Raw genomic sequence first — 22,154 nt, forward strand, 5'->3', positions numbered from 1 at the left:
GGAAAACATGGCAACATCCCTTTTCCTTACTAGTGTCACATAATGCAACTTATAATCCAGTGTACCTTATGTATGAAAATAGAACAGAAAATAGACGTTTATTAATGATGCCCCTTATAATCTGATGCACATTTATAGTGTGAAAAATATGGTAGTAGCAAACTCAAACTGCATTACTCGTGTACAGCAACAGAGGGAGCTCTTTACACTGCAGACTGTGCTTATATAATATAACTAGTGAACTTACAAACCGATCAACTTTTAAGTCTAAGAAAAATAAGTGCAGCCAGTCCATGTGCAGGTAAAGCATTCAGGAGATTAAACATATTTCCTGCACTCCTAATATACATTTAAAACTGTTACTGGGTGAAAGTTTTAGACCTGAATATCCTCTCATGTAATCAAGTAAGATGCACATTCCTATAAAACATTTATAAACTAGCCTTAGCATTTGCAAGTTTTTTTAAAAGACTGTGTAAAATTCACTCACATGCGATGTATGTCTTTCTCTGGTCTTGATATGGCTTTAATTTTAATGTAGCGCTGTGAAAACGAGGTGCCTTAATGTATTGAACTGAGAGTCATGAAGTGCCTGCTTGTGCGATGGGCTTTACAGAAGCTTTAAAGACCTGATTTGTTTTTAGGTCTGGCCAGGCCTCACAGCGTTCCCAGACTTCTCCAACCCAGACACACATGAGTGGTGGTACCAAAACCTGAAGACGTTCCATGATCAAGTTCCTTTTGACGGGCTGTGGATCGTGAGTGAAGACTTTTTTTTTTTTTTTTTTCCTGTAAATGCCCACTTTAATGTTTTTTTAATTTTCATTTATTTATTTGTATTACTTATTAGCCTTCTTTCTTTTCCTTTCTAGGACATGAATGAACCATCTAATTTCCTCGACGGGTCTGTTGATGGCTGCCCAAGCAATGACTTAGAAAACCCTCCTTATACACCAGGTATAGCTTTTCCTGTTGATAAGAGTTTATTTAAGAAATGTGTGTTGTAATATTTATACCACCACCATGCTTAATAGCTAGCACAATGATCTTCGAGTCAAATGATTAACCATTACTTTTTCAGACATGCAGGATATACACTGTATGTCCACATGTTTGTTGACACCACTTGTAATCAAGGCACATTTAAGTATGTTAAGTTGGGCTTATTTTTTCACAAAAACAGATGTGAGCTTCTCTAGTCCATTTTAGAGATTTTAGAGTTTCATTATTTGAATAGGAATCTGGACAGATAAACGTTAACCTGTTGCCACTCTGTCTAATGCCTGGCATAAGTTAGAGTGCTGTAAATCCCCCAGTATTAAGCTGTGGAACTGTAATCTCAGGAATGATAGTGGAATTCACTACAGGAATCACTGAAGCTCAGCTCGCTGGGATCACTTGAATCATTTTAAACTTTTAGTTTCTAATCACCATCAGAAAGCCTGTGACTGTTTTAAATGACTTTTTTATTAGTTTATCTTTTTTTCTTATTTTTTATATTTTTATTATTATTTTTTTCATTAATTTATTATTTTTATTTTATTTATTTATTTTTTATAATTACGTTTATTTTTGTATTTAATTTTAATGTTCATCTTTTATTCTTGTTCTTAGTTCTATTATTCATTTAATTACTTATCATTTTTAACATTTTACTTTACTTTAACTAATATCTATTTACTTATTTTATACATTTTTTACTTTTTATGTGTCAATGTTTTATGGTATTTAAGAATTTTGTGTTTTACATATATATTTTTAATAAATGTTGATTTAAAATGAGTACTTCTTTTTTTTTTTTGTTATTTTTTACCGTTTTATTTCTTACTATTTCTAAATTATTATTAAATGAGTTCAATCCCTTTGCTGTTATAAAGGCTCGGCCACATTGTAAATGAGGGTCATCCTCAATGTTTTTTTCCCCTGAGTGAAAATAAAGGTTAATTGATTGATTGATTGATTGATTATGGGGCTCCATCCAATCATTTTTGGGATGAACAGTGATCATCAATTATCCTGACATTACTTAACATTACTTTTACTGCTGAAAACAGTCAGATCCTCACAGAAATGCTCTAAAATATAGTAAAAAGACTTTCTTGTACAATAGAGACAGTTACTCCAACAAAGGATGCCAGCAGAATATTTAATTTTAATACCTTTTATTTCAGAACATACAATGAATGAGCAGGGGTCCCAGTACTTTTGTCTATTGTGTCATTATGGCAAACAAACACTTAAACTCTTGGTTTTATTTGTCTAAAACTTTCTATCAGAAGTCAATGATTCCCACCCCCCTGTACACCAGGTATAACATTTTTTCAGTTAAAAGTCTTTGAGGTGTAGTATTTATTGCAGTGTGATTTTTTTTTTTAATTTTATTTATATTTTGTTGTTTTATATTTTCTGTTTTTGTGTGATCCAGCTGTTCTAGGTGGCAGTTTGAGGGCTAAGACAGTTTGTGCATCTGCACGCCAGAAGCTCAACTCTCACTACAACCTGCACAACTTGTATGGACTCATGGAAGCCAAGGCTTCAGCAAGGTATCACATACACACAGGTGGACAAAACACCATTGGTTGATTTAGGGTGTGTGGGTGTGTCTTTGTAGGCGTGCGAATCTCTCAGTGTCTGGCGATTCGATTTGATTACGATATTTGGGGTCACGATTCGATACAGAAACAATTTTTCGATTCTGGAACGATTTTTCAATTCAAATGGCCTATAATAAAAAAAAAAAAGAAAATCGAGAATCAAATTGAATTGTGACCCTAAAATCGGATATAAAATCTGTAATCCTAACATCCAATTCCAAAATGTGGTGTCAAATGCATTGAATTATTTGTGCTGTTACCCCAGTACACCCCTAGTATGTAATTTATACACAGTCTTTTATTTGTTATCTTGTTTTAGACATACCCTATTTGTCAGAATGCTAAGCTAATTGTGTGTATGTGTTTGTAATTGGTTTTAGTGCTTTGAAGAAGCTCCTGAAAAAACGACCGTTTGTGATTTCCCGCTCAACGTTTTCCAGTCATGGAGTCTACTCCGGTCACTGGCTAGGAGACAACAGGAGCCAATGGAAAGATTTATACATGTCTATTCCAGGTACCCATGTGAAATGGCTCACTTCAGTCAGTTTTGCTCAATGTCTGTCTTTTGTTAGTTTGTTTTTTTTTGTTCATGTTTGTTAGTTTTAGTTCATGTTCACAGATTTTAAAGGAAAAATGAAAATCAATCCCAGTCCCAGTCATTTTGTATTTTTTGGACTGTGAAAATCAATCCTTTGTGCTGCTTTGTACAGTCTTAGAACCTAATGCTGCCACCACCATGCTGAACATTTATAATTAACTATTATAAATGTGCTCTTAAGGTTATAGTGAGGTTTACTGCTACTGTCTGTCTGTTCTGATTATCCTCTTCTAGGCATGCTGACTTTTAATATTTTGGGCATTCCACTGGTGGGAGCAGACATCTGTGGCTTTTCTGACACCACCACTGAAGAGCTGTGTGTGCGCTGGACTCAGCTAGGAGCATTCTACCCCTTCACCAGAAACCATAACACTAAAGACTCTCAGGTATTTAAGTTTAAGTCATGAATATGTTCATTCGTACATTGTTTTTATTCATAATATTCTTTTTATTTAGACCTGGGAGCAATAGGCCGTTGTTCCTAAATATAATTAATTATGTATAACAAAACACCATGTTATCAAAAGAAAGCGTTGGTTTATGAATAAATTGTTTTGAGTATTGTGCACATTTTTTCTGCATTTATTAAACCTTTTCAAGCAAACATTGTACAAGTTTGAAGAATGACTCAATTCTTGATATTGGTTTAATATTAGCTTGTGTGTTCTTAATCACTTTAGAGAATCATGAATTGAGCTGCGTAAGATTCTAAAGTCTTTATTGTGTTTCTTCCAGGCTCAGGATCCCACCGTCTTTAGTCCTGCTGCTCGAAAAGCGATGACAGAAGTGCTTCTCCTCCGTTATTCCCTCTTTCCTTTCCTCTACACACTCTTTCACCATGCTCACCTCAGTGGACACACTGTGGCCAGACCCCTGTTTTTCGAGTAAGACTCAAGTTTACCTCAATCCCTTCAATTAAAATACAGTGGTGCTTCAAAGTTTGTAAACCCCTCAGAATTTTTTATAAATATGAGCTAAAACATCAGCAGATTTCACACACGTCCTTAAAGTAGATAAAAAGAACCCAGTTAAATAAATAAATAAATAAATAAATAAAAAAGATGTGCATAAATATAGTACAAAGCACTGTATAAAAAAGTAGGACAAAGTGACAGTGCAGAATATTAGAGATGTTATAATGTCCAGCTGGTGCAAATTGAGCAAGAACTAGTTAGTCCTTGTTATGTCGGTACAGTAAAGAGCTGTTGTACAGTGTAATGGCTGTCGGTATGAATGATCTCCTGTAGCGATCTTTGCTACAGCGGAGCTGAATGAGTCTATTGCTGAAGGTGCTCCGCTGTGTGACCAGTAGATCGTGAAGAGGATGTGCTGTGTTGTCCAGTATAGCAATAAGCTTTTTAAGTGACCTTCTTTCCACTACCACTTCAAACCCTTCCAGTGAGCAGCCCAGAACTGAGCTGGCCTTCCTGATCAGTTTGTTGAGCTTCCTGGTATTTCCTTGTCTGATGCTGCTTCCCCAACAGACTGCCACAAAGAAAATAGCACCAGCAACAACGGACTGGTAGAAAATCTCCAACATCTTGCTGCACACATTGAAGGATCTGAGCCTTCTCAGAAAGTAGAGTCTGCTCATCCCCTTCCTGTACACAGCCTTCGTGTTGGCCTTCCAGTCCATTTTGTTATCCAGTAGAACACCCAGGTATTTGTAGGAATCCACCTGCTCAACATTCTGACCCATGATGGTAACAGGACTGGCTGTGGACCTCTTCCTCCTGAAGTCCACCACCATCTCCTTTGTTTTGGCCACATTGAGGATCAAGCGGTTCCTTGTACACCACTCAACAAAGCTGTTCACCAGGTCTCTGTATTCTCCTTCCTGTTCATCCTTTATGCACCCGACCACCACGGAGTCATCAGAGAATTTCTGAAGGTGGCAAAGGTCAGACCTGTACTGAAAATCAGTGGTGTACAGGGTGAAGAGGAAGGGGGAAAGCACAGTTCCTTGTGGAGCGCCGATGCTGCTGACCAGACGATCAGACTTGCAGGTTCCAATCCGCACATACTGTGGTCTTGCAGACAGATAGTCTAAGACCCAGGAGATCATGGACTTGTCCACCATCATCTTGACCAGCTTTTCCTTCAACATGATGGGTTGGATTGTGTTGAAGGCACTTGAGAAGTCAAAAAAGGTGATTCTCACAGATGTGTTGGTCTGATCAAGATGATAGTGAGCCTTCTGCAGTAAGTATATCACAGCATCATCTACTCCAACCTGCTGCTGATAAGCAAACTGCAGGGGGTCCAGGAAAGGGCTGACCTGGGGTCTAAGATGTGTCAGAACAAGCCTTTCCAGGACCTTCATGACGTGTGATGTGAGAGCCACTGGTCTGTAGTCATTAAGAGAGGATGTCTGTGACTTCTTTGGAACAGGAACCAGGCATGATGTTTTCCCCAACACTGGAACTTGCTCCACTTTAAGGCTCAGGTTGAAGAGCTGCTGAAGAATCTCACACAGCTGAGGGGCACAGACCTTTAGGACTTTAGGGTCAATTCCATCAGGACCAGCAGCTTTGCCTGGCTTCAGCTTTTCCAGCTGCCTCTTCACCTGGTATGCAGTCACTTCTAAAGGTGTAGATGCATGTGTGTCTGCCGACAGTGGCTGTGAGGTGGTGGGGTGTGAAAAGGAGTGTGAAAGCCGTTGAGGTGGAGGGGGTGTAAACAGGGTGCAACTGGTGTTGGGTGGGGGTGTGCTAAATCTATTAAAGAAAACATTTAGCTCGTTGGCTGTGTCCAAACTCCCCCAGCAGCTTGTTGTTGTCTGGAATTGAAGCCTGTGATCTTCTTCATGCCCGTCCAGACTTCCTTGGCATTGTGCTGCTGAAGTTGGCCTTCCAGCTTCCTTCTGTATGCCTCCTTGTTCACCCTCAGTCTCACCTTCAATTGCTTTTGCACACTCCTTAGAAGTTCCTTGTCCTTCTGTTTGAAAGCCTGCTTCTTTTTGTTTAAAAGTTCCTTCAGGTCTTTGGTGATCCATGGTTTGTTGTTGGGAAAACAACGAACCCGCCTGACTGGAACACTGGTGTCAGTACAGAAGTTGATGTACTCAGTGATGCAGCCTGTCACGTTGTTAATGTCCTCTCCAGCTGATTCATACAAAACACCCCAGTCTGTGGTCTCAAAGCAGACCTGCAGAGCCTCCTCTGCCTCTGGAGTCCACCTTCTGATAGTCTTTACTGTCACAGGCTGTCTTAAGACCACCGGCCGGTATGTGGGGGTCAGCCGGACCAGGTTGTGATCAGATCTCCCAAGAGGAGGGAGTGCAGATGAGCTGTATGCATCTTTCACATTTGCATACAGAAGATCCAGCACCCGGTTCTCCCTTGTTGCACACTTAACAAACTGGTTAATCTTTGGTAAGGTGGTGGAAAGTGTGACATGATTGAAGTCTCCTGAGATGACCATAAGAGCATTAGGATGCCGGGTCTGAAGTCTCGCGATAGACGAGTGAATGACGTCACACGCCACCTCCGCTCTTGCTGCTGGTGGAATGTAAACAATAACAAAGATGGCGGCGGTGAATTCCCTCGGCAGATAGTACGGACGTGAACTGACCGCTAAAAATTCAGCGTTCGGGCAGCAGTGACTCTCCTTCACAGTAAGATGTTGTGGATGGCACCATCTTTCGTTTACAAAGAGAGCTACTCCTCCGCCTTTCCTCTTACTGCTCCGTTTAGAGTCTCTGTCCGCCCTCACGATCTGAAAGCCGGGTACCGACATGTTGGAGTCCAGACAGTCAGCACAGAGCCAGGTCTCAGAGAAACACAGTACACTGCACTCCCGGTACTCCCGCTGAGTCGCGATAAGTGCATTCAACTCGTCCACTTTATTTGCAAGAGACCTCACATTCCCCATGATGATGGAGGGGATGAAGGGCTTGTAACGTCTTCTCTTTGCCTTCGTTTTAACACCAGCTCTGCATCCTCTGAAAGGTCTTCTTACTGAGAAGAAAACTACTGATATCTAAGAAACTATTTGGCCAGAAAGAAAAAAAAAGTAGTAAGAACCGAAAAATAAAGAGTGAAGACTAACCAGCTTAGTAAAAATACAAAAAATGAGTAAAAAAAACTAATATAGGTTAAGATAATGTCTCACAAGACGGAGCTGCTGCAATCGGCTGCCACTAGCACGGCGCCATATATATATATATATATATATATATATATATATATATATATATATATATATATATATATAATACTTGGTCATTTATTTATTGAGGAAAATTATCCAATATTAAATATTTGTGAGTAGCAGAAGTATGTGAATCTTTGCTTTTAGTGTCTGGTCCTTTCAAGTGCCCTCCCTTTGAGCAAAAACTCAAGAAGATATTTTAGCCCATTCCTCCATACAAAACAGCTACATTAACATTAATATTAACTGCTTGTTTCAGGTCCTAACACAACATTTTGATTTAGGGTCAGGACTTTGACATTTTTTTAAACCATTCTTTGGTGGAAAAACTTGACCTTAAGGTTTTAAAATTCAGCCTCACTTCATTCCCTCACTGAAGGCAAGCAAAATTGTACCCAGTCTGTCTCACAATCTGTCTGACTGTGGATAGGTGAAGTCCCAACTTTTTAGAAAAGGTTTTGAAATCTTTTTCAGCCTGATGAGCATCAACAATAAATTACCAACTATTTTTTTTTGTTAACTGAGTTAACTTCATTTACTTTTAGGACGGGAAAATCGGATAATGTTTTAGGTCATAATTGTGTAGAAATATAGAAAATTCTGAACAGCTTTTTTCTGTACAGTAATATTGGCGTTCTGCAGTACTCCTAGTCTATTTGTACTGGATTGTTGGAATCCTTTCATTTTGTATCCTTTAAACCTCAGAGATGGTATTACCACAGATTGAATGGAATGTATAGAAGAGAAGTTTTTATTTTCTAAACATGCCTCTGTTCTCTGAGGGCAGAACATGATATGCTTTTAAATGTCTTTTGCAAACTTTACTCAATCTTAAAGGTGTCAGTTTTGGAATTTGTAGTTTTAGAAGGTGTTTTTTTTAGTAAGTCACATTATGGTAAATATAGAGCTGGACAATATGGTCAAAATTTATATGCCAATGCATTTGGTAATTTTGGATGATGAAAACAATTTAAAAGCTACATTTATGTATAGTGCACTTTATGATATATTAATAGGCATTTTTTGTGTATCTCACACAGTCCTGTTTTCTGTTTTGATTAACATGCACATGTTCTGTGTATGTATTTCCCTGTGTTTTAGGTTCCCAAGAGATCTAAAGACATACAAGATAGATAAACAGTTTCTTTGGGGAAAGAGTTTGCTGGTGACTCCAGTTTTGGCCCCTGGGGTGGATTATGTAGTCGGCTATCTGCCCCAGGGCATCTGGTATGACTTTTATACGGTAAGAGGCTCTGTTTCTTCTTTCTTGTGAATTTAGAAATGAAAGCTGCTGGTCTAATTTCTGGATTTTACTGTATCTGTATCACAGGGTGACTCCTTGGTCAGCAAGGGGGAAGAAATTAAGCTCCATGCTCCACTGGACAAAATTAACTTGCATCTCAGGGAGGGATCCATCACACCTACACAGGTAACAGTGTATAGTTGAGTAGCTATGCTTTTATTAAGTATACAAACGAACGGACATAGACGATATGTAAGACTGGACATTGAGTGGACGTGTTTAAAAACTCCAGCAGGAGTGCTGTCTGAACCACTCTTACCAGCATACACATTGTACATTATATTTATCTGTGTGTGTTTGTGTGTTTCAGAGACCTAACACGACTCTGTGGGTGAGCAGCAGTCAGCCCCTGCACTTAATAGCGTGTCTGACTGAGGATGGCCTGGCAGAGGGAGACCTTTTCTGGGACGACGGGGAGACTATCGACACTTATGAGACTGACCAGTATGCCTACTTTATTTTCAGACTGAAACAGGTATTACAAACTTATTAAATTGAAATGAATATATTAATAAAGTGAATTTTAGAATACACAAAAATCAGGCATAACGTTTAATACAATATTCTTACAGTTTCTTGAAAATGTATTTATATCTCTGGAACTTTTCCACATTTTATCATCTTACAACCACAAACTTTCTTCTACACACTCTTTCACCATGCTCACCTCAGTGGACACACTGTCCAGTAGGGGTGTCACGATCTCGATATTTTATCGAAATCGAATCGAAATGAGGTCACGATCTCGAGTATCGAAGTCAAAAAGAGGATCGACGATCCCTCCCGCGCGCGCTACGCAAATAGCGCAGCGCGCTACGCAAATGGCGCGGCACCAACACAGCGCATCCTATTCATTTAAATAGAGATAGCCACTGCATGAGCGCAGTCGGCGGGAGTGTGATCACTGTTTTTATCTGTCCAACGGGGGAGGGGGGGCGGGGGTTGGGCGCGCAGGTTTTGTATCTGTATCTAACGGAGGGGTGGGTGCGCGCAGGTGAGAGCGTGTGAACTCGCTGAAATGCGTGTGTCAGTGTGACTTGAGAACACTGACTATAGATCACAGTGAGGTGGATTAAAAATCTTAAACTTATAATTGACTACACCTGTTGCTTTCCATTGAATTAAAAAAACATCTTTCTCTCAGATAAAGTAAACACAAGCGTGTTTCTGACTAAAATAAAAGCTTTTCAGGAGAGATATAAGTTATGTGTAAATATTTATAAGACAATACCCACATCACTTATCTAACCAGCCTGTACTGATTTCTGCCCCCCAATAATGCTTTCAATAACCTCTTGTAACCCCTGGGAGCCAGGGGTTACACTCTAATAGCCTTTAATAGTCTTCAGTAGCCTTTAAAAGACTTACCTGGCAGCCGTGGTGTGTCCACTAAACTCCGTAGTTATAAACATCCTGAGGTTAGCAGCGCGCTAACTGACCTGTTTATAATGTAATCCGAGCAGTGCCTCCGTGTCGGCTGTTCTAACCTGCTGCTGTTAGCTGCTTGGGCTGAAAGATGAACTGTAGTGAGCTGTATTATCCGGTTAGTGGGGTTAAAACCTTTATTTGTTTACAGAAACAGTAAAAACGGACTGGCTGAGCTCTGTAGCCCGTGGCTGGGCTGTACTGAAGTAGTGACTGAGTGAAGAGAGCGGGGCTTGTGCTGCTGCTGCTAGTGGTTGGATGAAGAACTGCAGCTTCATGTAATGAGCAGTTTCACCAGCCATCCACACACAGCTCTGATAAACTGCTTGTTTTAATAGTGCACACTGTTGCTACCAAAAAAAGTCACTAGATGGCATTACCATATATATCTTAATAAATAATAATAATAATATTTATAATATTTATAATAATAATAATAATAATAATAATAATAATAATAATAATAATAATAATAATAAATATATTATTTAAATTTTATGAGGCATAAAATAATAACAAGAAAAAAAAACAAGAAAATCGAGAATCGAATCGAATCGTGACCCTCAAATCGAAAATGAAATCGAATCGAGGATTTAGAGAATCGTGACACCCCTACTGTCCAGACCCTTAAATTACAATACAGTGGTGCTTGAAAGTTTGTGAATCCTTTAGATTTTTTTTGTAAATATGAGCCAAAGTAGATAAAAAGAACCCAGTTAAACAAATAAAACAATTATACAAATATTAAACTTGGTCTAGGGCTGCACCCGAATATTCGGATATTCACTCGTTGAGTAGGTATTCAGATTTTTAATTTTGGTATTCGGATATTCGTTTTTTTTTTTTTCCCTTTCCAGTGCTCCAACAGAACTGAATTGTTCTTGGCAGGAGCGGGAGTTTAATCAATCCAGGCGATTGATAAATATTTAAGAAAATAATAATAATCACGCTATGATTCTCATGCAAGCAACAAAAAACCCTCAAAAAAATCTCAAAGCGGAGGATTGACCGATGCACACACACACACACACACACAGATGGGAGATTTTCAGCTTCTCCAATTCTCCTGACGGCATGTGTTTGGACTGTGGTAAGAACCGTGACAGCACTATTCAGCGCTGAATTGCTGTTTTAATAAATAGTAAAGTAAATAAGTAAATTTGGAGCACTAAATGTAATTAATTGAATTCATATTAGGACCGCGGGGCGGGAGCGGCAGAAATTGGATACGGTGGGCGGAAGTGGGACAAAAAGAAGCATTTTTTTTTGCAGTAGCGGGCGTTAACGGGACAAAAACACTCGGAAGCGGAGAGAAGTGGGTTTAAAAAAGCAGTCCTGCGCAGACCTCTATTACACATGATAAAAACTTGCAGGCACTTTGAAACTGATTTATATAATAAAATGTAAAGGGTAATGTGGCAACAGTAGGGGATAAATCAGTTATAAAAAGCCTAGCCTACAAGAATGATGTCTGAATGAATGTCCTATAATCTAATATAATTTAACAATGTTTAAGAATATAAAATAATTTCTAAACAAACAAACTATTTTATATTGTGCTTATAGCCCAAGTGCAAAAAACACAAAATCAGGAATACGGCACTGCACAATCATTAAACCCAAATAGACCAAGAACAGTAACATAATTTACAATGACTTTCCTCTTCTTAATTAACAATATTTAAGAATATAAAATACTTTCCTAACAAAAGTTTTTTACAGACTGTGATTAAAGAACGATAAAACTGAGCCGATATAATAGACAGTAATTGAAGAAACAAGATGGTAGTGTTTATGGCTGATTTAATGTGTTAAATGAATTATTTCTCTCTCTTCCTCCTTGTAACTCATCATGCTTTTTCCCAGAACACTATGACCTCGGAGGTGGTGCACAGTCACGTGGAGGCTACATACATCACAGTCGAGACAGTTTCTTTCTATGGGTTGAAGAAAGGGCCCACCTCCGTTACTGTCAACTCCCAGGAAGCTTCTTTCATCTACACAACCAATCAGGTTAGAGATACAAGCAGATTTTTATAAGTGGTAGTGATTGGTGCACGAAAACTATTTTTTGCTCTATAATAATTATAATTTCTCTGTCTCTTTTTCCAGGTGTTGAAAGTATACGACTTGGGTCTGAACCTTAGTCAGAACTTTACAATCAGCTGGGTATCATAAGAAATCAGCCAATCACCAACCTGCTGACTGACAGTTTACTCTTAATGGATTAGGGGTGATGATGATTGTATGCACTGAAATTCTTGGGACACAACCTTCTATACTTGACTTGTACCTGTTGATTGTAAAATAATCTTAATCACTGCAGGGTGCCAGTCAAGTGCAGTTGGTACTTTTCTGACAGCCACAGGGATAACGTGCAAGAACTGAGGGTGAACGTCAATGGGACACTTTTAGTGGTTTAAATTCTGAAATTCTGTTGAAAATGTTTGGTCATTTGATGGGTGTCCAGTTGAAAATAGGAATGCAGAGATACCGATTTTGTTGATCGATGTTATAACTGGTAAAATTACTCAAATTCAAACCATAGTTAACATAGATAACATTAATGTTATGTAGGTCCCCCTTGTGGCACAGTAATGGCTCTGACCTATCGAGGCATGGCTTTACAAAACCTCCCAAAGGTGTTGTGGTGTTTGGCCTAAAGACTAATATTATCAGCAGATAATTTAAGAAGTCCTGTATTTTGAGAAGTGGGTGGCTCTCCATGGATCTCATCAGTGAGCCTTTTGCCAGTTCACTGGTTGTTCTTTCTTTAGAGGAATTTGACTAGATCGGCCTGTCCTCTATCCATCAGAATTTGGCTCTTTTCAAAGTGATCAGTTCCTCAGATTATTAAATTTGTCCATTTGTTTCAGCACACCAACTAAAAGGCCAAACTGTTCGCTTGCTGCTCAGTATGTTTGACCCACCCCTTAACAGATGCCACTATAAGTAGGTAAGGAATGATTGTGTTTACATGCACATCTAAATATAAAATTATTGCGGTATCCGTGAAAACAGCTACAGAGATATGGATTTTAGCTCAGTAATGGTATTTCTTAGTGCATGTATATTCTTATCTGGCGTATTCTGGAATTTCTCAGTCTGTGCATGCCTGAAAACAGATTGTGTTACTGCAAGTAAGCAACAATTAACAAAGCAAAACAATCGTAAAACCTATTGTACTTGGTTCATATCCACAGCAGTGTAGTTCTGAACACGACAGAGAGAATTATAGGAATAGATTCTTCCTTTCCTGTTTTATATGATGCATATTTTTTTCAAACACAGGGTACTTTTGAGCAAAATTTAACCATGAATGAATTTAGCTGATGGTTTGATAGGTAGCTTGCTAGATTAGCCTCTGTGCTACCCAGCTGTGCCGATACACACCTGCAGACAACACCGTATGCTGCCGGTAACACACCCACAAGATACAAACTTGGGGCGACACGTACTACTTGTCACCTGCCAAGGACACCAGAATGTGACCGCACTGTTTAAGGTGGAATGGACAGTTTGAATAAGAAGCAGGGAAATAATAATGAGCCACATTTAGCCTGTGACAGGTACCACTGTAGACAGTGTATGTCTGTGATTATTTTATTGTGTGTGTGTGTGTGTGTCCCTTTTAAAACAGTCCAGATGTTTTCCTGATGAGACTTTCTTGTTTCAGACTTTGCTGGAAACCTTTTTTCCCCCAATGCGTTATTTTCTGTTCTTTAGACATTCAGGGAAAGGGAGTTGTGCAATAAGTTTGATAGTGAGTGAAAAAGCCCCCTAGGTCTCATTCTGGGACCATGAGACTACTCCTGTCTACTGGATCTGTAGCTGTCCTGCTCAGCAGTAGATTAGTTTAGCCATTCTCTGTGTTCTTGCTGATATTTCAGATTTCATGCGTGTGTATATATATATATATATATATATATACATATATATACATTCACACACTAGTGCATCGCAAAAAAAAAAGAATATCATTTAAAAGAAGTTTGAATGTATATTATATTATATAGATGTATTGCACACAGAGTGATCTATTTTAAGTGTAAATATCTTTTATTGTTGATGATTGTGGCTTACAGCCAATAAAAACCCAAAAATCAGTGTCTCAGAGAATTTAAATATTATAAAAAACAATTGGCGCACTGCCCACGCTGCCGAAATGACCAAGTCCTGCTGAAAAATGAAATCTACATCTCCATAATAGTTGTCAGCAGAGGAGAGCATGAAGTGCTGTAAAAGTTCCCAGGAAAACAAAACTGCACTGACTTTGAAATCGATATAACGAAGTGGATCAACACCAGCAGATGACATGTCTCTCCAAACCATCACTGATCATCAGTAAATTTCACATTTTACTTGGAAATTAAGGGAGCAGAGTCTGGAGGAAGAGTGGAGAGAGACACAGTCCAAACTGCTTGAGGTCTAATGTGAAATTTTCACAATCAGTGATGGTTTGGAGAGACATGTCATCTGCTGGTGTTGATCCACTGTGTTTTATCAAGTCCAAAGTCAGTTTATATGTATAAAATTATTTAAGTAATTCTTAAGCTTGACTGCACTATTAAGGCGTGTGGTAATAATGCCAGACTAATAATGTGCACCTGTAGCGTGTTTTGTTTTTTGTACATTTCAGTGTTACACCATTTGCAGTTTTCAGACACATTGTGCCTTATAATGCATTGAAACTGTGATTATTATCGCTTTTACTGTGATTGCATCTAGGAGCCACAGTTAATATAGTTTAAGACCCTTCGCTAGGCATTGGTCGATTGTCATTTAGACCAGGACTAGCACACATTGTGAGTGGCTTCCAGTTTTAATATCATTAAAATTATATTTTTTTCGTTTATAGTTTGCTTCAAACTTGATTAATGCCAGTAAGCTTTTTAATCAAGAGCATTTTTCATGAAGATCGACTCTTTAAGTATTAAATGATGAACAGGGCTTTGTGCATTAAGGCTTTATGGTGATCCCCAAAGACGCTGTTTAATTATTTTACACTACGTGGTTTAATTTATTAGAAGCTGCTTCTAGGAAATGCTTATGATGATTGTGTTCCTTATGCACCTTTTGAGTGCTTTGGTCTTAGTTAGATTAATGAGGCATGTGGCTGTAGCAAGCCTTTAATATGTTGCACACTGTAAAGACTACAGTAACTTTTCTCTTAAATTCAGTTCAGTTTTTCACACTTATGATTTGATCCAATGGTGATGTGTTCTGATGAATTGTTTGTTTTGTTCAATAAAAAATTGCTTCCATATATTTTTTTTTTTTTAAGTGGGAAGCTTTTATCATGTTATCCGTGTTGGTTTGCCTGTTTATTTACTCTCGCAGCTTTTAGATTCTTTGGCCCGTTTTCTGTGCTACAACTGAGCACTCTCGCAGCTTTTAGATTCTTTGGCTCGTTTTCTGCGCTACAACTGAGCACTCTCGCAGCTTTTAGATTCTTTGGCTCGTTTTCTGTGCTACAACTGAGCACTCTCGCAGCTTTTAGATTCTTTGGCCCGTTTTCTGCGCTACAACTGAGCACTCTCGCAGCTTTTAGATTCTTTGGCCCGTTTTCTGCGCTACGACTGAGCACTCTCGCAGCTTTTAGACTCTTTGGCCCGTTTTCTGCGCTACGACTGAGCACTCTCGCAGCTTTTAGATTCTTTGGCCCGTTTTCTGTGCTACAACTGAGCACTTTTTGGACAAGCCTTAAATTCAGTTTATTTCATTGTTTTAATTTTTTTTTTGCATTGTATATTAATACTAAAGTCATCAAAACTACACATAAAACACATGGAACTATTTAGTAAATAAAAAGTATTCAAAAAAATCTTCAAAGTATCATCTTTTGTTCTAGTTTTATGAGGTAGAGTCGACTGGAAATCAGGCTTTCAGTTAACAGCTGTGGGTACTGGACTGGTCTGTCTATAATCCTGGCCTGTCCTAAATAGAGAATGTGTGGAGTATTTAGAATCAGACACTGCAGTAAAGACCCCGAACTGCTGCACACCTTATGACGCGTTTACAGGAAGAATGGCACAAAATGAAACCTGAAATGTTTCATTACTCGCACTCATTAGCGAAACATTGTGAGAAGGAATGGCAACATTACAAAGTGGTAAATGCTTGACCCTCCTTCTCTGGAATGTGTTCTAAAGTCCTGACATGCAGTAGACCAGAAAACAAACATGTATTATCTTGGGTTTATTCACTGTCTGCAATGAAATATACAAATAAAGGTTTTTATTTTTTTTTATTTTTTTTATTTTTTATTTTTTTACTTATATTTCTACAAGGTTTCTAAGCCAAAGATGGTCCTATTATTTAAACTCTTAAACATTTAAAAAAGCATGTTTATTAGCAAGTCCACTAATTCCTTTGGTTTTCTTTAAAGAAAGCCTTTATTTTTAAGAAATGGTTTTCTGCATGCACATTGTAATTTTCTAAAATAAGTCATTTTTATCTTTTCAAGAAGTCCCCAACCTGAAATGTATCAAATTTATTATTATGCAGTTTATTAAACAAATGAATGAAGGATGAACCAAATGTAAAAAGTGGTTTACGTTAACTAATTTATTAATAAATTAATAAAATAATTAATTAATTAATAAAATTATTAATAAATCAATAAACCTGGAGACAAAACTCAATCCTGTTACTGACACTCACTCCTGTTACTTCTTATGTTTTGACTAACTGGACTGAAAGTAACAGGAATAAATTTTTAGCATAGAATTAACAAATACATGAAAATAGCTAAAAGGCATCTATGCTAATAGCGTGAGGACGCTGAGCAAATTTTAGTGATTTTCCCCAAATTTGTATTTTACAAATAAACAAATAAGATCTAAAATGTATTTAGGTAACAGGACAGAGTGTTATTATGAGATTGACCTCCTTAGTCAGAGTTACAATAAGATCAAATATACAGAAAAACAAATGAGGGAACTTAATTTTCTCCTGATTGGTGAAAAACCTTTTGTGGATAGTTTTATAAACTTCCCAGCTATACTGTAATTAGCAACACAATACCCCTTTATTGTATACCCCCTCTGTTATATTCTGCATAACCACGTTTGCTCAGGTTATCTAGTACTGGTGCTGCCTCATTTTACAGAGGGTGACCGGTTTACCAGAGGGTGACCGAGTACTAAATGCCCCCCTCAATACTTCTCTTATTGGATTAAACTTGCTCCATTTCTCTTGCTTTTAGTATTTTCTGAATTGTATTCCTGATTATTTGATGATTATATGATTTTTTAAATGTTTATTTTATATCTTGACTCTTTTAACAGGTAAACTGTTGTTTGTATTTATGTATTTTATTTTGTCAGCATTGTAAAACATCCTAGAAAACTGCTATAGGAATAAATGTTAATTACTTTCCAATAAATAAAATGTACAGGTTTCTTTAAGTCTGTCATTTTGTTTTAATTGCTAGTTTGCTGCTTCTGGGGTCTTTTTATTGAGGTTTCTATGAAAGTGTCCTCTATCATTAGGAGAAACAGACCTTATTCTCTTATTCCTGTCTTATATACTATAGGACCTTTGCGTAGGTTATCTGGCAGTACTGGTGACAGGGTTACTAAATGAGACATCTCCAAGACATCTTTTTTGTTATTGCTTCATCAAGTTTAATTCCAAATCAGGCTTAATCAACATTGAGTGGCCTCCCAGCAAACACAGAACATTGTAAGAACTTTAACAATGTTTTAAAAAGGTATCTGGCAGGTTAGCCTGTAACATTAAAAAATTAAAGGTCCAATAATGATCTGAAAACCTGTGACATAAAAATGTTTGACAAAACAATGTTAATAGCTAAGTGAATGCTAACAGCTAAGTGAATGCTCACATTATGGAAATGTTAAAAGTAACATTCCCGAAATTAAAATGACATGTTAAACCTCGGCTCTTTTGTGTTTAAAGCACTTTGTGACATGTTGTAGAAAAATGCTATAGAACTTACTACTGCTTACTATTTTATATAAATTGTGTCTGTCTTTTTTAGTTTATTGTTTTTGGCATTTTTTTTACTTCTCAGGATGTGGCGTTCCAAATGAAACTTGAATAGATCATTGACTTCTGCAAGAGACTCCAAAATATCACGATAATTCATTCCAGGATGAAAATAAAATAAAACCAGTTCACTTTTTATTTTCTTACAAAAGATTATCCTTGGATTGGAGCTTTGGTGTAATATTAAATTTCTTTATTGGAATTTATTTACATAAAAGCAAGCTTTATAATTCTCCGGCTAGATTTAGTTAACTCGTTCCCACCCCTTAATAAGTCATGGCCACGCCTTAATGATCTCGTCTCATGCATTACAATCTTGTTTCCATGCCTTAAATATCTCTTTTCCATGCCTTGAGATTTTATTCCCACTCCTTAGGATCTCGCTCTCATGCCTTAATAAGGCGTGGCCACGCTCATTTTTTTTTTCTTTACATGATGTGACCTTAGGGGCTCCCTAGTTCTTTGAACGATACCATATGAAAATCAATTTAGGTTTCACGTTATTTTTAAAGATTCAAGAACTTTTACTGATGCAAAGACAAATGTTCTTTAATTTTTTTACTTTTTTTTTTTTTTTTTACTTCTTTTACGAATATATATCACAAACATGGTTCTTTATGCTCAGCACCATTTAAAGCATCTTTAATATCTGAAGATTACAGTCAATAGACAAACTAACTAACACAGCCCACAAGAGGGCCCCAGTGACCTGCCAGTGGACCTACCAGTGCATTGATAAGGAGTGTCTTATCAGCAAAAAAGCAGAAGAGCTGCAACTTCAGAAACTGCTCTCAGGTCAGACTGTGAGTTTAATTCCTCCCAGCAGATGGTGTTGGATATTCAGATATTTAATACGCCTCTTATTTCTTTAGGCCTAGTGTATGCTCTGTGTATGTGTACGTGGGCAGGTCAGTGTTATGACTCAGCAAGATAAAACAAGTCCTGCAACACCTGACAAGCTTTCCCTGATACGGACACACCCAGCTGTGAACAGTGAACTGAACTTTGCTGTGGTGACGTACCTGCAGAGAGCTAGTCTCAAAGTCTCACTGCCATCACTGCATCTTAACATGATACGAAGAAGACCCCGTTTATATACAACAAATAAAGAAAAGAGCTGGAGTAAATCTTTGACTTCTCAGATAACACAGCCATGAGGGGCCGGTACACTTTTGTCCCCAACAATGGCTCCATGTGGGCCCCACAAAAGGCTGTCAGTTATGGCCCCAGGAATGGTTAAACATGGGCCCCATCTGGTTTGAACTCTGTAAATGGGGCCTAGATGTGATCAAGATTAAGCTAGGCTGTAATTATGGGACCCATTTGGGAAGCCAATAACAATACATGTACAAACCCACTCACCTGTATGAGCCCCACATCAGTATGTTGTGTGGTTTAGCCCCCTCTTTCCCCTCATCCTCTAATGTGAGGCCTGTTTGTCCTCCTAACAATGCTGCTGTATAGGAATCAAGACATTTACAGCAAATTATATAAGCAGTAAACCCTTAAACTTATTTATTTTGAGTGGCTTACTTTCTGTATATTACTCTATTAAATATTCAAGTGACTTCCTAAAAACAACACACTGGGAACTGTTTACCCTCTCTTGAACCATTTTTAAGCTCCATGCATTATTACTGTATGCATTAAAAATATATATGCAATTTTTATCCCGATGCAGAGTCCAATGACACATTTAATTGATTTTCTGTTTCTGTTAAAAAAAAAATCTATTTTAATTACAAAAAATATAAAAATGCCCTGTTTATTAAAACAACAACAACAACAACAACAACAATAACATGCAATGAACCATTATTTTGTTCACAACCCACTTAATTTATTTTAATTTATATTTGTTTTTTAGTTAGAGCTATCTTACATTCGGGTAGGATTAGGGGTGTGCTGTACTATGCTGTCCACAATAGGGTCTGTACAATTTTGGCACAATCAAAAAACTCCATATCCCAATATCACAATATTTTTGAAAGCAAGCTATTTGGTATTTGTTAAGCTTTTTACTGTATTTACTTTAGATTTTTTTTTTTTACAGTTTGTACTTAAATACTGCACTTTAGAGATATATTTTTGATATTGCATTACTTTATTTATGTTACATTATTTTCTCACACTATTATTGTTTTATAAAAAAACAGTATTGGGAGATTAATGTTGTTTATCAAATACACAAATGTTTACATATTTTCTTTGTTTCTACTGAATGTAAAAAACTGTTACAATTACAGAAATTAAAACGTATTTGTATTTATTTTGTTGCGCTAGTATATTTTTTAAATGAAAAAAAATATATATATATATATGTATATATATATATATATATATATATATATATATATATATATATATATATATATATATATAAATCAAATTGATTGACTAGTCGTCAGTTTGAACTGTTTTCTAAGGTATCGTGATTTATAAAGATTTGCAAGTATTTAAATTCCATACACTGTTATTTATATAATCAATGAATAATTTGTATGTATATGAATTTAATGTGTAAATTTTTGTTTGTGCATCGGCATTTTTTTATTATAAACCTAGCTTGAATTCAAAAACTTGAATCATGTCCAATTAAATTGACTTGTAATTTAAATAATTTTCTAAGAAATCTATTTACAAGTATTTTTTCAAATTTCATACACTATCATTAAGGTTATATAAATAATGTATAATATAATATATAATACTTTTTTTTGTATGTACAGTTCTGAAAAATGAGACCACCTAAAAATTATGAGTTTCTTTAATTTTACCAAATTGAAAACCTCTGGAATATAATCAAGAGAAAGATGGATGATCACGAGCCATCAAACCAAGCTGAACTGCTTGAATTTTTGCACCAGGAGAGGAGCGGCTTAAAGTTATCCAAAAGCAGTGTGTAAGACTGGTGGAGGAGAACATGCCAAGATGCATTAAAAGTTAAAACTGATTAAAAATCAGGATTATTCCACCAAATACTAGTTTCTGAACTCTTAAAAACTTTATGAATTTGTTTTCTTTGTATTATTTGAGGTCTGAAAGCTCTGCATCTTTTTTGTTTATTCAGCCATTTCTCATTTGACTTAAATATTTTTATTTAGAATTTGGGAGAAATGTTGTCTGTAGTTTATAGAATAAAACAACGATGTTCATTTTACTTAAACATATACCTATAAATAGCAAAATCAGATAAACGGATTCATTTTTTCCAGAGCTGTATATGAATGTATTCATTTAATAAGTATATTCTGTTTGTGCACTCGGATGTGTTTTTTTATTCTGAATCTAACTCAAATCCAAAAGCCTGACTCATGTCCAGTCAAACCGACTGTAAACAATCACAGCTCTCTCTCTCACACACACACACACACGCACGCACACAGAGAGTGAGTGAGAAAAGTGTGGTGAAAGAGGAGAAACTCCAGACTCCTCCTCCTCCTGCCGCTGCTGCCGCTGCTGGTGTGTGAACCCCGGGACTCTGCTGAGGAACCGAGTCTGGATCTCTGTGCTCCGCGGTTTGAGTTCTGTTCAGAGCGGGTTTATCGAGTTCAGGCGGAGGTGGAGTGAGGGCCGGCGGGTCCGCGGGGCTGTGCGGTTGGTGCGTGGTGTTTCTGAGAGAGCTCTGGAGCGGGTTGGAGCCTCATGGCTGCGGTGAAGGCTCTGCAGCAGTGGTGTCGGGTTCAGTGTGAGGGCTACAGGGATGTGGCGATCACCAACATGACCACGTCCTTCAGAGACGGCCTGGCCTTCTGCGCTCTCATCCACAAACACAGACCCGAGCTGATGTGAGTAACTTACTGACCCAGCTTTACCGCACACACACACACACACACACACACACACACACACACTCTGAACTCAGGTCGATTTTAGCTTGGCCTGGACACTAACTCAGTTTAATCTAACTGTAGCGAGGTTTCCTCTGTTCTAAACCTGTGTATAAAGTGGAGAAACTCTGGTAATATAAAGCTGTGCTCGGGGAATCCCTGCAGTTAGACTCTGATATGGGTTAATCTGATGCTCTGAGTGTTTACTGTCTAAACACTAAACTTCTGCTCTCTCTGTTTCT

The 22,154-nt window shown here is 37.4% G+C and overlaps 2 protein-coding genes across 4 annotated transcripts in view; both read left to right on the top strand.

The window, feature by feature from the left end:
• Positions 1-15,377, top strand: part of gaa2 (alpha glucosidase 2) — a 32,187-nt gene extending 16,810 nt beyond the window's left edge. For both annotated transcript variants that reach the window (XM_022674917.2, XM_049469744.1), the window contains exons 10-20: positions 645-758; positions 873-957; positions 2,426-2,543; positions 2,975-3,108; positions 3,427-3,578; positions 3,928-4,076; positions 8,446-8,587; positions 8,675-8,773; positions 8,958-9,122; positions 11,939-12,085; positions 12,185-15,377. In XM_022674917.2, coding sequence (XP_022530638.2) covers positions 645-758; positions 873-957; positions 2,426-2,543; positions 2,975-3,108; positions 3,427-3,578; positions 3,928-4,076; positions 8,446-8,587; positions 8,675-8,773; positions 8,958-9,122; positions 11,939-12,085; positions 12,185-12,250 — 1,371 coding nt within the window. In that variant the 3' untranslated portion in view covers positions 12,251-15,377. The remainder of the gene's footprint in view (positions 1-644; positions 759-872; positions 958-2,425; positions 2,544-2,974; positions 3,109-3,426; positions 3,579-3,927; positions 4,077-8,445; positions 8,588-8,674; positions 8,774-8,957; positions 9,123-11,938; positions 12,086-12,184) is intronic.
• A 6,121-nt stretch (positions 15,378-21,498) lies between these two features.
• micall2b (mical-like 2b) overlaps positions 21,499-22,154 on the top strand; it is a 53,346-nt gene continuing 52,690 nt past the window's right edge. For both annotated transcript variants that reach the window (XM_049469832.1, XM_049469833.1), the window contains exon 1: positions 21,499-21,870. In XM_049469832.1, coding sequence (XP_049325789.1) covers positions 21,728-21,870 — 143 coding nt within the window. In that variant the 5' untranslated portion in view covers positions 21,499-21,727. The remainder of the gene's footprint in view (positions 21,871-22,154) is intronic.

This window comes from Astyanax mexicanus, chromosome 21, assembly GCF_023375975.1.
Source record: "Astyanax mexicanus isolate ESR-SI-001 chromosome 21, AstMex3_surface, whole genome shotgun sequence".
Classification (NCBI taxonomy): domain Eukaryota; kingdom Metazoa; phylum Chordata; class Actinopteri; order Characiformes; family Acestrorhamphidae; genus Astyanax; species Astyanax mexicanus.